The following is a 15923-nucleotide window of genomic DNA, read 5'->3' as shown; positions in this document are numbered from 1 at the left end:
TCCAAGTAAAGACCATGAATGTAATTTTCTCCAATTGCCACCATAATAAGAGATCAAAATGTCAACTGTTTCTGTGTTCATATTTCAGAAGAACTCTTTAGACATTCAGAATGGTGTCGTTTTAAAATGTACATTTCGTGTTAATTTCTATTGAATCTTTTCAATAATATTTTAACTATATTATTATTTTCAATTATATTCTGATTTAATCTCTTCAGTTTTTGTTGGAAAGGAATGTGTGAACACTGAAGAGAAAAAAAGATCCAGTGAGGATTTTTCTTTGGTGGTCTCTGGGGAGATAATTCTAGATAGCTAAATCAGCCATTTGCTAAGCCATCAGAAGTTAGATAGAAAGTTATCTGCTCCATGCAACCTTGGTGTCCGGAAGTAATTTAGCCATTCATTATAGCCATTGCGATCTGTCGGGTTTCTATTTTCTCTAGTTTGTCTCATGTCAATTAACTTGTGACATTTAAACAACAAATACAATAGTCAGTTGAAAAATGTTAAGGGTACAAGACTGTTAATGACTGGAGCGGCATGAGTGGAACAGTATCAAATACATCAAACACATGGTGTCCAGGTGATTGATGCCATTCCATTTGCTCCGTTCCAGACATTATTATGAGGTGTTCTCCCCTCAGCAGCCTCCTGTGCTGTGTACATATCTGTCTGTGTTGGCAAAGTCACTACATATCCCATCAAGCCAAGCGGGGAGAGGCTGCTCGTTGTCACAGTTCCAAGACCAGTCAGAAACGTCCAGCTAACTTGGATCTGCGGTTGGAATTTGGGGGTGGTTGGAATTTACATAATTATTACCGGAGGAAAATGGGGGAGGGTCATGCTTTTTCAATTTCAGTCAGGGGGAGGGTTTACAACTTTTTTATTTAGTTCAGGGGAGGGTCATCTAGTTTGTACTCGGTTAACAAACCTAACTCAATGGTAAATCTAAGCGTTGGCGGTAGCACTATAGGTTTGGTGGAGTGCCAGAAATATATTTGCTATTTTCACAACCAAAATAATCAGTGCAGTGCTGGTGGTGGTGGTGGGAAAAGGCTGGGTTTGATGAATAAACCAGTTGTGTCAAGGCTTAGCCCCTCATCAAAATGTGCTCCATGGCTAAATATGTGATTGCTTCAAGTTGTGAATTTAGGGTATTTTATGTGTTGCCTTGGAATCAATTCAAATTCCAATGTTAGTCCGTTATAGATTGTTAAACAGTTTACAGAAACAAAATAACAAAATGTAGACCCATCCCATCTTTGCTAAATACGTTAACTTGAACCTGTTTGCAGTCAACATTGTTCTAAGTAATTGCATGACTTTAATGTGGAAATATATACAGTACAAAGCATTCACACTGATATAGGGGCTAGGCCTACTGTAAATTGCATTATGGCTGAGCATGGACATGCCAAATGTTGTTGATAAGCAAGATACAATTAATTATTGATAAAGCCTTTATTGATAAAGCAGGTTTTCATCAAGGATCTCTCTGTACTTTGCTCCGTTCATCTTTCCCTTGATCCTGACTAGTCTCCCAGTCCCTGCTGTTAAAGAACATCCCCACAGCATGATGCTGCCACCACCATGCTTCACCGTAGGGATAGTGCCAGGTTTCCTCCAGATGTGACGCTTGGCATTCAGGCCAAAGACTTCTATCTTGGTTTAATTAGACCAGAGAACCTTGTTTCTCATGGTCGGAGAGTCCTTTGGGTGCTTTTTGGCAAACTCCAATCGGGCTGTCATGTGCCTTTTACTGAGGAGTGGTTTCCGTCTGGCAACTCTACCATAAAGGCCTGATTGGTGGAGTGCTGCAGAGATGGTTGTCCTTCTGGAAGGTTAGGGTTAGGAAGGTTCGCGCTCCTGATTGGCATAGCGGTCTAAGGCACTGCATCTCAGTGCAAGAGGTGTCACTACAGTCCCTGGTTTGTATCCAGGCTGTATCACATCTGGCCGTGATTGGGAGTCCCATAGAGCAGCGCACAATTGGCCCAGCGTCGGCCATCATTGTAAATAAGAAATGGTTCTTAAATAACATGCCTAGTTAAATAAAGGTAAATAATAAATAAATAAAAAAGGTTCTCCCATCTCCACAGAGGAACTCTGGAGCTCTGTCAGCGTGACCGTTGGGTTCTTGGTCACCTCCCTGACTAAAGCCCTTCTCCCCCAGTTGCTCAGTTTGGCCAGGCGGCCAGCTCTATGGAGAGTCTTGGTAGTTCCAAAATTCTTCCATTTAAGAATGATGGTGGCCTCTATGTTCTTCAGGACCTTCAATGCTGCAGAAATGCTTTGGTACCCTTCCCCAGATCCTTGCCTCGACACAATCCTGTCTCGGAGTTCTACGGACAATTCCTTCGACCTCATGGCTTGGTTTTTGATGTGGGACCTTATGTAGACAGGTGTGTGCTTTTCCAAATCATGTCCAATGATTTTAATTTACCACAGGTGGACTCCAATCAAGTTGTTGAAACATCTCAAGGATGATCAATGGAAACAGGATGCTCCTGAGCTCAATTTCGAGTCTCATAGCAAAGGGTATGAATAGTTATGTAAATAAGATATGTTTTTTATTTTTTCATACATTTGCAAAAATTCTAAAGAACTGTTTTTGCTTAATCATTATGGGATATTGTGTGTAGATTGATAAGGAAAAATATGTATTCAATACATTTTAGAATAAGGCTGTAACATAGCAAAATGTGGAAAAAGTCAAGGGGTCTGAATACTTTCCAAATGCACTGTCTAGTAGGGTAATTTAGCTCAGCAGATGCTCTAATATTCACATTTCCTATTTACAGTCAACACAAGTCAATTTTGTAACAAGAATATCATGGAATAAAATAGAACAATAATAATTTCCAGAATGTAAAAAGTTACAAGTGCATATATGCCTAACTGCTGTGTTAAAAAACAAATGGCCTTTTCTTGAATAGATTTATGATCAGATACTTCAGTTGTAACTGGTTTTGTTGCTCTACAATTTTTTTCATTGATAGTCTATATTTGGAACAGTGCTGAAGTTGTCTATCCTCTTTCTTAACAATAGCCTATATAGAAATCACAACCTCTTTGGTGCTACAGCAGGCACTCATTCGTTGCCATGCTCTGTTGTGGTATTAAAAGATTCTGCTTATCTCCAGTCATGTAAAATTATGTAGAATTGCATTTATATAAAGCAATTTTTTCTCGCACCGCAAATAAGATGATAGATTCATGCAGTGCTTTTATTATAATGGAGATATTTTCCCCCCTTCCCTTGTCAAAGGTGGAATGTGACTCCACAATCTCCTGGCTACTTTGCCATGTAGGCTAATGCTTACAAAACGAAGAACAGTTTCTGTTATGGTGTGGACACTATATAAATAATTACATTGAATATGTTATTGTACTTACCTGCAGTATAGTATGATTACTATTCATGTGTTCATGGTTATTATTGGCATTGGCTTTGACTGTGACCTTTCCCCTTTGATGATGTCATCACCCAGAGTTGGACCTGTTCAATGCAACTCTACCACAGGTTGAGTGGGCTGTGTCGCTTTGCTGTGTTTGTACCGCTTGTACATGTCTGTACACCTTTTATTTATTAGGTTGAAAGTAAAGGAAAGTAATATTGAATTGCGTGTGGGCATTCCTTGTCAAGTTACTACAGTTTCTAAAACAGCATATCTAAATGCTCTGGTCTGTCCTAGGAGTGTGGGTAAATGGTAGGCATGTTCTCTGGGTATAGGGGACGGTCACTTAGGGGACGGGTTTTTTTCAGACATTCAGGGAAGGTCAGGTAAAAATATACATTATTTTACTGAAGGGAGGGCCGTCTATTTTCATTTCAATTTTTCTCCCGGTATCACAAATTTTAAATAACATAGTAGCGATACTATCCTTCACCACCATCGAACCAGTCATGACTATTCAACAAAACAATAAAACAATACACCATTTTCAAGTTTCTTTTCAGAGTATTTCTTAGTTACATAATTGTATAACTACCAAATGAGTTTTGAAGTTGAGGGTGCAGTATTTATGAAGTTTGGCAATGAGGACAGCTAGCCAGCTAGTTTAGCCAGGGAAAAGCAGGGATAATGAGCTCGGGCCTAGTGGGCATGTGAGCCAGCCTAGTGCGCATCTGCTCCCAGCTAACTCAGGAGACAGATTGCAGTTTTTATGCCCTGATATCAGGAACTGGCGGTGAAAAGTTTGATTAAACAATTCAGAGACTGAAACGAATGAAACAGATGACTTATATTTAAGGAGAGCAAATCAATATACAATCCCAAAATCAGCTGTAACTGTCAGTAGTTAAACAAAGCTTAAATCGATGTTTGAGTGAACCCTTAATACAGAAAATAAATGATGGATTTTCTTCCGGACACGATAGACTCATCCTCAACTCTTTTTTGGGGTCAGAATTTGGGAGTGACAGTGGAATAAACTGGTAACACTTTACTTGACACCCAGTGTCATAACATGTATAACACATAACACGTTATGACATGGTCATAATCATGTCATAATGTCATAACAGCTGACATAACATGTCATAACCTGTCATAATATGGTCATAACACTGTCATGACATATATTTACACCTGTTGTGACATATTCCGTTATTTTATAGCTGGTTATGATACATAGATAACATGGTCAAAACCCACAAAACCTATCAAACAAGGCAAAACATTCCATTACACCATAGCCTACTTGTCAACAGTATGTTTATGTTATTACGTTTTCTAAAATGTACCATATTAAAGTATCATTGTAATTGCGCACACAATGATGTCAGACATGCACCTTCCCCAATGCTCTGTTTCTGATGACTAAGATGAATGCAGGAGCAGATTTCAGGAGCAGGACAAGACACCCTCTTCATGTACGTGATAGGCCTATCTGGTTTGTATGAATATGATGGTCATAATGCTTCTTGACAGTCCAAGTAAAGTGACACAGGATGGTCATAATGTTCCTTGACAGTGTCATAAAATGCATTTTCTTTGTCCAAGTAAATTGACACAGGATGGTCATAATGCTTCTTGACAGTGTCATAAAGTGTATTTTCTTCAAGTTATTTAAAATATGATGGAAAAAAATATGACTGTAAAGAATTCATTACAACATCAACAAAGAATGTGGGTTTTGACACTCTTATGTAGGTGTCATAACCAGCCCTAAAATAACGCAATATATGTCACAACAGGTGTAAATATATGGGTCATGACAGTGTTATGACCATATTATGACAGGTTATGACAAGTTGTCAGCTGTTATGACAAATTATGTCATAATGTGTTATGACGCTGGGTGTCAAGTAAAGTGTTACCAATCAACCAATCACATTTTGACTGGGTGGTACCGTTTTTACAAAAACGTATGAGAACTTATGCCTCCTCGAAGGCCGACAGGTCACTGCACAATAGCGAGCAGTAATTTTCCCACAGTCTAGCTAGCTAGCTTTTTTGTAGGCTAGTTTGCAGCGGCTGCAGCAGGTGTTATCAAAGAGGATATTGCTGCTCATTTGTTAGGTTTGCCTTTTTCAAGATGAACTTTCACAAGAAGTTAAGTTTCAAACTATCATCACCTGGTGAGTGGAACTGTGGTTTTTATTGCAGCTCGCTTGCTGTTGTTAGCTATCTCTTTAAAAATGGCTTGCATTAAACTTGTTGCATTTAAACTTTGGATCACCACTTAATTTGTGTGCTGAAGATAAAAAATATGTTTGCAATGCGAAGGAAGAGTTATACATTTCGATTGGGAAATCCTATGCCTAATGGTTGTGTTTTTGTATTGCTATGATTGGGACCTACTGTACTGGCTTATTATGTCTGAGTGAATAGGCTGCTTATCCTTTATCATCATGCTGTGTGTGAGTGATGTCTTTCTATTGGCCCCAGCTATGTGTTCTACAAAAAGTGCACTCACCTGCATCACAAGCCTGTCACACACAGCCTTTGATGTGTCACTGTTGTCACTTTTGGTGATAGTGTGATAGTGATGGCGTTAGTCTACCATAGGTTGTGTAAGCAGTGTGGTTGTTGTTGCTGGTAGTATTATCCGTGCAGGTACTGTCTCTGTGTGAGTGGCAGCCTGAAGCTTGGCTCAGCCTCAGGCCTGTTTGATTCATTTCGGCGCATTAAATTATGCTACCTTTCTTCATATTTGAGTTTGGTACAACGTGTTGGAAGATTTATTTTTCTCCAAATGAAGTTCCAGTAGCGACGGTTCTCCACTGCGCAAACATGTCTATAAAATACATAAAGACTGTTACAACTTCTCACGGTCTTCCTTTACTAATAGTGAGCGTTCAACTTTCAAACAATTTCCCTACTCTTCCAAACCAATGAATCAAGGAAATTCTGATGATTGCGACAAAGTTTGAGGATTTTCTTAAACGAATGGACAGTAATGTTTGAGTAAAGTAGAAAGCCCAGTTTCAATAAGCAATAAGATATTAAAGGGATACTTCTGGGTTTTGGCAATAAGGCACTTTATCTACTTCACCAGAGTCAGATGAACTTGTGGATACCATTTTTATGTCTCTGTGCCCAGTATGAAGGAAGTTATAGTTAGTTTCGCTAGCCAATTCTAACTAGATTTAGCAAAATGACTGTAAGTCTATGGGTATCTGCTAGCATGCTAGTAGATACCCATAGACTTCCAGTTATTGTGCTAACGATAGTTAGCATTGGCTCTCGAAATTACCTCTAACTTCCTTCATACTGGACATCCCAAAGTATCCCTTTAATGATTCATGATATAGCCTGGTGAAGTGGTTTTATACACTCACTGAATGGAAGCTGATAATTATGATTTTTTTACTCTGCTAGTCTTGGAAAGAAATTATGAGTTCTCACTGTCCGAGACAGAGTCAAGGCCAAGTAAAAAGATCAAGATCAAGACATTCAATATGTGGTCTTTAGACCGGACTCAGGTACAACAACACTGATATTTAGGCTTGGAATGACATGTGGCCCATTGTTTACCTTATCATCAATGACATGTGGCCCATTGTTTACCTTGTTACCTGGCAACCACAAGGCCGTTTCAAAGAGCTGGCAGTCAAGGCGAGCTCATGATTATACGCTCCCTGCCCACTCAGCCTGTTCGTTCAGGCTTCCTGACAGTTACAGATAAGAGAAAAGTTACAATTTCTTCAATTCTGAGCATTTAAATAGCATACAAATATTATGGGTGATGTTTAGGTAATTTAAAGGTTATTTTTACTTTGGAAATAAGATGACTGTGCAGGACCATTAACTCAACTCATACTGTTAAAAGGGGTAATATAATCTGCACGCACACATTCTGTACACAAGCACACACACACGCACGCATGCACACACATTTATTTTCAAGAATGCCTTGAAAAGCAGAGTCAGTGGGTAGAGAGGCCCAGCAGGAAAGTATGACCCCTTATCCACCACCCTCCCTCACACACATTCTCACCCGCCCCATGCCCGAGAATGGGGCGATTTTTGTCAACATGGGGGCGACAGCGTCTGTGTCCAGAGTTACAAGGTAATAAAACTGTTCTCAGGCAGACCTTGGGAAGATTTCCACACAAAGTCGAAACAATTTTTCCCAATGAGGCTTTTCCCAGTTTCCTCTGCAAACGTGTCTTTGCTGCTGGAAGGACCCACTTATTTTTAGAATGTGGTCAAAACAATGATATGACATATCTGCATCCTGAAAATACTTCATCTAGGCATCTGTGTGAGGTAAAATGAGGACAGGGGAGAAAGAGAGTGAGAGAGAGAGAGGCAAATGAGGGCATTGTTTTGATGACAAAACTCTTCGGTTCCCAGGGCTCAAAAAACACTGCACCTCCAACAACACTTAATCGTTCGGTAATCATTTTGTTCCTCTTGCAATTACTGTAACTGTCACTTTTTGTTCTTTCTCATTGAAGGAAAAAATGGAAAGTGTTTTTTTTTTCTCTCTCGTCCCCTAAGGCCCTGTCACCGTGGTCCTTTCTTGCGTGGCCTAAGAAGTGTCCAGTTAAATCAGTTCAATTATAACCTCATTCTCGGGATAGGGGGGAGGGTCTCAACGGGGGGTCCGAGGCAAGCTACCATGCTGGAGGGGACAGCGGGGGGATGGGGGGTTGGGGAGGGGGGAATGTCCCGAGGATGGGCTGTTATTGCGGGCCAGAGCCCTACCCATCCACCTCATCTCAGCCAATCCAAATGCAAACGCCCTCTTGTTATGCCGCCTACGCCCCCCCAAACGCCCCATCTCTGACTGTATCCAGTGCCTCATTAACCCCCACCTCTCCCCCCTCACCCCCCACCCTTCTCTCTCATTTCCCCCTCGTGTGTTCCAGTGCCACATGTCCACCCACGGTCAGCGGGGCGAGTGTTGGTGCGTTAACCCCTTCACGGGTGTCCAGATCACCCAGTCCACGAAGGTGCGGGGGGACCCCAAATGCAGCCAGTATGTGGAGGAGCAGGAGATGGCGACTGGGACACTGCCCACTGTCGTCCTGCATATGGCAGAGATATAGCAGCACTTCACCCACATCCAGATATCCCCAACGGTAGAATGGTCCAAATTGACTGACAGCTGATATTGTTGTCATGTGCATGGGTTTCTTTCTATGTAGCCTACATGCTTTTGTTTAAGTGTGTATATAGGTGGGGTGTTGTCTTTATATGTTTATGTGTGTGTGAAAGGGACAGATAACGAGTACTACTCTTGTCTTAGGACAAGTCTCCCTTGTGAAAATGATTTGTGTAAATCAAGATGTTTGATAAAAGGGGTGTGAGAGCAAGGCAAGGACATTATCCATGCTACAATTCAAAGCAGGTTTCATGAATATGTATTTACTGTGTGGGCATATGCACTGTACCTGCGTGTGTGCCTGCCTGCTTGCTTGCTCGTGTGTGTGCGTGTGTCTGTATATATATATGTGTGTGTGTGTGTGTGTTTGACTGGCTGTGTCCCCTGCTATTCATAGGTTAGGTGCTGCGAGTAGCATGGATGCCGGAGATAACACTATGCTAATCACGGGGCTGTCACTGCATCTGGTTCAATTGATGTATCAGGCGGCATATAACCTCCCATTTATGCAGCTGCTTGCCTTCCATGCCACGTTCCATATCTATTTATTCAACCTTTCTCTCATCACACTAAGTCAATATGTGTGGTGGACTAACAAAGCCTCACATTAAGCCCTTGACATATAGAAGATCTGTACCAAACTAACGAACCATGGGTGACGCTTTATTTTGGTGTCTACATACAATACACACTAATCTGTTATTAGTGCATCATTCCAATGATGATGATGTACTTACATGCTAATGCTAATTTGAATTGTTGGAAACACTTTACCTTTTAATAACCTATACCGCCACACTCTATTAAACGCTATTACATAGCAGTTCCTATGTAACTACAATGCTGTCACTACAGTTACTACTGTGTAGTTACATAGGTAGGCTACAGAAGCCACTTAAGGTACTGTGCTACCAAATTGTTTCATGTTAATCGAAGTGTTCAGAGATTTCTGTAGGGTAACTGTAATGTAAATTATTTGTCTTCTTTAATACACATTTTTCTGTCCTCTTCTCGTTCTGATAAACAGTCTCATGTTTTTGTTATTGATATAGCTCTGTCCTTTAAAGATATTGAGAGAAATAGCCTGTGCATGAATGTATCCTGTAGGCCCCTCACATCAACAAGGTTAGGTCATTTACGTTCAGATAACTTTCATCTTTTGAGTATTCCTTGATTAGTCAATCAAATGTAGGTACATCTCTTGTTGAATAAAATGTCTGAAAAAAATTTACCCAACGAAGCTCTGTCTCTCTCTCTTCTAATGTTTTCTACTCTGCCTTCTTCTTTATCCTTCACCTCATTACATTTTAGTCATTTAGCAGACACTCTTATCCAGAGCAACTTACAGTAGTGAATGCATACATTTCATTTCATTCATTTTTCTTTTTTTTGTACCGGCCCCCCGTGGGAATCGAACCCACAACCCTGGCGTTGCACACACTATGCTGGCGTTGCAAACACCATGCTCTACCAACTGAGCCACAGGGAAGACATGTGGACACCTCATGTGTCCTCTCCCTCTTGTTGATCCTCCAGAATTCTGACCCCCTCCTCTCTCCCTTTCTCCAATCTATCCATCTTCTGCACTCTCTTCGTCCACTCCTCCCACCTCTCTACCAATGTTGTTCCATGATGACACCAGTCTGCAGTGGAATTTGGGTGGTGGTTTGTGTGTGTCTCTTTGCCCTCTGGTACTGTCATGCATCCTGCCCATGTGGTGACGCCCCTGGGCAAAGGGTGGTGGGGGTGGTCGAAGGGAAAGGTATATGGGGATCGGTGGTGGTTTGTAGAAGGGGGGTGTTGGAGGAAAGGGTGAATGTGGGTCGGGTCGGCGGGTGGTTTGAAAAAGGGGGGTGTCGGGGGGGTGTTGCGGGTTACTAATGAAGTGTTGACAGTGGTGAGAGATTAGAACCCAGGGCTGACATTGACAAATGTGATACTAAGTGGGCTAAAGTGTCTATAAATAAACACAGGTTCCCAAATGTATGTCCGCTATGCCAACGCTGAGGCCTGGCTGCTACACCTCCAGTCCACACGCTGCTAGGCAGAGAGCGAACAGAGAGAAGGGAGGTAAGGGTTGGTGGGAGGAGGAGGAGGAGGGTCTTGCACTCGTGTGTCCTATCCAACCCTGGAACTGGATTTCCCATACTTTTCTATGGGCTCTTTCCACAATGCTGAGAGCCAACCACTGACTGTCTTAGATGGCCCACTGACCGAATGAAGATATGAATACAAACATGCAAGCACGTCATATCAATGTATCAATGATTTACAATTAAAACATTACAAAAAAGGACAAACTAACATATGAGACTGTCGTTATGGAAAAAAACACATTCATTTTAGGTGATCACGTGAATGGGTCCAAAAACACGTTTTCATATGATCACATGATCTTATTTAAAGTAAATGTGATAACATGTGACAACATGTAAAGCAACATGTGATAACATGAAACTACATGTGAAAACGTGATCACATGTGAAGTGTTCCAAAAATACATTTTCACATGTGAAGTCATGTGTTTTTTCTGTAAGGGTGTGACTGGGCTTTGACCTTATGACCTTATGTGTTGCCAGTCTGCCAGCAAGGTGCTAATCCAGTCACAATGCATCATCAACCATGCCACTCTCCATGTGGAACTGGAGCTAGTATTTTCATATTTCCTTTTTGTTACTGTTTTCGTAGAGTAAATTAGTTGTGCTTAGTATGATTTCAGTGCTTTGAGGATGTTGGCAGTTCGTTTCCTGTATAGATCCCCCTGTACCCTCTGGTATTGCACTAAATTTAACGGTAGTTTGAGGCTGGCCTACTTTGAAAACAAAGAGAAACCAATCCCTGTGGTTTTTGGGTATATTGATTTGTCAGAGTGGGCTAAAGTGGGTGGTGTGTGTGTTGATGGAGTGTGTATGCCGGTGTGTGAAGAAGGGGTAGGTTTGGCTAAGAGTGTGCATATGTATGTGATCCTGGGGGGGAGTGGTTTAGCACAGAGTGGAGTGAGTGTTTACCATATGCTGCAGAGCAGGTCCTTGTGTTTGGAGAAGCTCACTCTGGGTGACAGAGGGAATTCTCTGAAGCAAAGCAAAGCACCATGTGCTCTGCCAAGAACATTCACCGGGTGTTCTCCCTCCTTGTTTTTACTTCATGTTTAATTTTAAGGTAGCACCTTCTAGCATTCTTTCTGATTTGTGTAAGCTATACTGAACCAAACTATAAACGCAACAAAAACGAATTTCATATAAGGAAATCAGTAAATTGAAATACATTCATTAGGCCTTAATCTATGGATTTCACATGACTGGGACGGGGCGCAGCCATGGGTGCGCCTGGGAGGGCATAGGCCCATCCACTTAGGAGCCAGGCACACCCACTGGGAAGTCAGGCCCAGCCAATCAGAATTAGTTTTTCCCCACAAAGGTCTTTATTGCAGACAGAAATCGCTCCTCAGTTTCATCAGCTGTCCAGGTGGCTGTTCTCAGACAATGTCGCAGGTGAAGAAGCCCGATGTGCAGGTCCTTGGCTGGTGTGGTTACATGTGGTCTGTGGTTGTGAGGCCGGTTGGACCTACTGCCAAATTCTCTAAAACGACGTTGGAGGCGGCTTATGGTAGACAAATGAACATTCAGTTTTCTGGCAACGGCTCTGGTGGAAATTCCTGCAGTCAGCATGCCAATTCAACGCTCCCTTAAAACTTGAGACATATCTGGCATTGTGTTGTATGACAAAATGGAACATTTAAGAGTGGCCTTTTATTGTCCCCAGCACAAGGTGCACCTGTGTAATGATCATGCCATTTAATCAGCTTCTTGATATGTCAGGTGTATGGATTATCTTGGCAAAGGAGAATTGCTCAATGACAGGGATGTAAACAAATTTGTGCACAACATTTGAGAGAAATACATTTTTTGTGCGTATAGAAAATGTGTGGGACCTTTTATTTCAGCCCATGAAACATGGAACTAACACTTTACATGTTGCGTTCATATTTTTGTTCAGTATATATGCAGTATTTTATAAACTGTTGATGTGGAATATTGAAAGATGTGGAACATCGTGCTTCACTGAATGTGTTAAAATTAGGTTTTGTTTTCCACCCGAGTGGCGCAGTAGTCTGCGGCGCACAGTTGGCCCAGCATCGTCCGGGTTAAGGGAGGGTTTGGCCAGTTGGCATATCCTTGTCCCACCACGCTCTAGCGACTCCTGTGGCGGGCAGGGCGCATGCACGCTGACATGGTCGCTAGGTGTACGGTGTTTCCTCCGAAACATTGGTGCGGCTGGCTTCCGGGGTAAGCGGGCAGTGCGGCTCGGCTGGGTCATGTTTCGGAGGATGCACAGCTATCGACCTTCGCCTCTCCCAAGTCCTTATGGGAGTTGCAGCGATGGGACAAGCCTGTAACTACCAATTGGATACCACGAAAAAGGGTTACTTTTTTTTGGGGGGGGGTTGTTTAACATTTTCACTATAACATCTCACAACAAATCATTAACCCGACTCTGACTGTTTTACTCTAGGACGAGATTTGATCAGATGTTCTGGGATTCGCAGATGTTAATCATACAGGACCAGCATTGGGGGATACAGCACTTTAAAGGAGTGTTTTGCTTTATTACAACTAAATCTACATTTTTTATGCAAATGGTGTGTTATATACTGCTCAAAAAAATAAAGGGAACACTTAAACAACACATCCTAGATCTGAATGAAAGAAATAATAGTTGAATGTGCTGACAACAAAATCACACAAAAATAATCAATGGAAATCCAATTTATCAACCCAAGAAGGTCTGGATTTGGAGTCACACTCAAAATTAAAGTGGAAAACCACACTACAGGCTGATCCAACTTTGATGTAATGTCCTTAAAACAAGTCAAAATGAGGCTCAGTAGTGTGTGTGGCCTCCACGTGCCTGTATGACCTCCCTACAATGCCTGGGCATGCTCCTGATGAGGTGGCAGATGGTCTCCTGAGGGATCTCCTCCCAGACCTGGACTAAAGCATCCGCCAACTCCTGGACAGTCTGTGGTGCAACGTGGCGTTGGTGGATGGAGCGAGACATGATGTCCCAGATGTGCTCAATTGGATTCAGGTCTGGGGAACGGGCGGGCCAGTCCATAGCATCAATGCCTTCCTCTTGCAGGAACTGCTGACACACTCCAGCCACATGAGGTCTAGCATTGTCTTGCATTAGGAGGAACCCAGGGCCAACCGCACCAGCATATGGACTCACAAGGGGTCTGAGGATCTCATCTCGGTACCTAATGGCAGTCAGGATACCTCTGGCGAGCACATGGAGGGCTGTGCGGCCCCCCAAAGAAATGCCACCCCACACCATGACTGACCCACCGCCAAATCGGTCATGCTGGAGGATGTTGCAGGCAGCAGAACGTTCTCCACGGCGTCTCCAGACTCTGTCACGTCTGTCACATGTGCTCAGTGTGAACCTGCTTTCATCTGTGAAGAGCACAGGGCACCAGTGGCGAATTTGCCAATCTTGGTGTTCTCTGGCAAATGCCAAACGCCCTGCACAGTATTGGGCTGTAAGCACAACCCCCACCTGTGGACGTCGGGCCCTCATACCACCCTCATGGAGTCTGTTTCTGACCGTTTGAGCAGACACATGCACATTTGTGGCCTGCTGGAGGTCATTTTGCAGGGCTCTGGCAGTGCTTCTCCTGCTCCTCCTTGCACAAAGGCGGAGGTAGCGGTCCTGCTGCTGGGTTGTTGCCCTCCTACGGCCTCCTCCACGTCTCCTGATGTACTGGCCTGTCTCCTGGTAGCACCTCCATGCTCTGGACACTACGCTGACAGACACAGCAAACCTTCTTGCCACAGCTCGCATTGATGTGCCATCCTGGATGAGCTGCACTACCTGAGCCACTTGTGTGGGTTGTAGACTCCGTCTCATGCTACCACTAGAGTGAAAGCACCACCAGCATTCAAAAGTGACCAAAACATCAGCCAGGAAGCATAGGAACTGAGAAGTGGTCTGTGGTTACTACCTGCAGAACCACTCCTTTATTGGGGGTGTCTTACTAATTGCCTATAATTTCCACCTGTTGTCTATTCCATTTACACAACAGCATGTGAAATGTATTGTCAATCAGTGTTGCTTCCTAAGTGGACAGTTTGATTTCACAGAAGTGTGATTGACTTGGAGTTACATTGTGTGGTTTAAGTGTTCCCTTTATTTTTTGAGCAGTGTAGAAGGGTCCAGGCACTTTTTTGCAATTTCACTTGTGTTTGAGAACATTTCCCCAACCAACAATTAATTTCCTCATCCTCGTTGTACAGTACGGGGGCTCCGAAAAAAACATGAACATAGGCTCCAGAAAAGCCCAAATAAGCACAAACTCTCAGTATAGTGATGCAGGTCTTTGTTGTACACATGAAATTGTGTCATTCAGAACTTTATCTGCAACGTTGTATTCCATTTTGTTGCGACTGGAGCGATACCGCTCTGTCCATTCTAGCAGCGGGCTACACATCGAATTGAACAGCTCGATAGGGAAACTGTCTCGAGTCGCACAAAATGAAATATCGCGTTGCATATAAAGTTTGGAATGGCACAATTTCATGTGTGTAACATGTAAAGACCTGCATCACTATACTGAGAAAATATGTATTTGGCTGTGTTTTTGGGGCATTTGTAAAAAAAAAAAATTTGAGCCCACGTACTGCACAACGAGCATAAGGAAGTTAATCGCTGGTTGTGGTAAGTTTCTCAAAAACAAGTAAAATCGCAAAAAAAGGGTCTGGACCCTTCAATAACATGTAATTTACCTCAACAATAGAGATTTGGTTGTAAAAAAGAAAACTCCCATGCTGCGCATTCCTCAATTCTCCTTTCATCTTTATTCCAAATGGAGAAGAACCCCTATTACCCTTTGAGAGATGGAGAGAGTAGTACATGTAGTAGAACACAAGCAGTAATTTGGTATTTGTAGGTCTTGTAGTAAAGTATGGGGTGATTAAAGGCATATTACCTCCAAGGTCTGTGTTTCATTTGTGTTGAAGTTATTAATTATGTTTTCGACTCTCTTATCTATGCATATCACTATGTTCTGAATTTGGGATGCTCTCTGCAGAGTGAGGCTGGTTTCGGATTGAGTAGTACTGAGGAATTGAGATTAAATCTGTTTATTCATTCCATCAGTTAGTAGAACGTTATTCAATATTGCTAGGCACATTTTAGCAGACCGACATTATATACGTTTCACAAAACTCCCTGTGCGACTTTGTGGGCCGATAAACCTTTGAAACCTCAAATACTTGGCATAAATCACCTTGTTCTAGGACAGGTTTGGTGTAGCGAGGCCCATGTTGTGATTATATGTAGCCATCCATAATTGTTGGCCTAATACT

General features: G+C 42.4%; 1 protein-coding gene across 2 annotated transcripts in view; it reads left to right on the top strand.

Annotated features, from left to right (window-relative positions):
• igfbp-2b2 (insulin-like growth factor binding protein 2 paralog B2) overlaps positions 1 to 15923 on the top strand; it is a 113688-nt gene that overhangs the window by 20779 nt on the left and 76986 nt on the right. The window contains exon 4 of one of the 2 annotated variants that reach the window (NM_001279160.1): positions 8324 to 8503. The exons of the other annotated variant lie outside the window; for it this stretch is intronic. Within the exon in view, the coding sequence (NP_001266089.1) occupies positions 8324 to 8503 (180 nt within the window). Of the gene's footprint in view, positions 1 to 8323; positions 8504 to 15923 lie in introns of those variants that run through there. 2 annotated transcript variants of the gene reach the window in all.

The sequence above is a fragment of the Salmo salar genome, chromosome ssa21 (genome assembly GCF_905237065.1).
Source record: "Salmo salar chromosome ssa21, Ssal_v3.1, whole genome shotgun sequence".
Lineage (NCBI taxonomy): Eukaryota > Metazoa > Chordata > Actinopteri > Salmoniformes > Salmonidae > Salmo > Salmo salar.
This window is presented reverse-complemented; position numbering and strand designations above follow the sequence as displayed.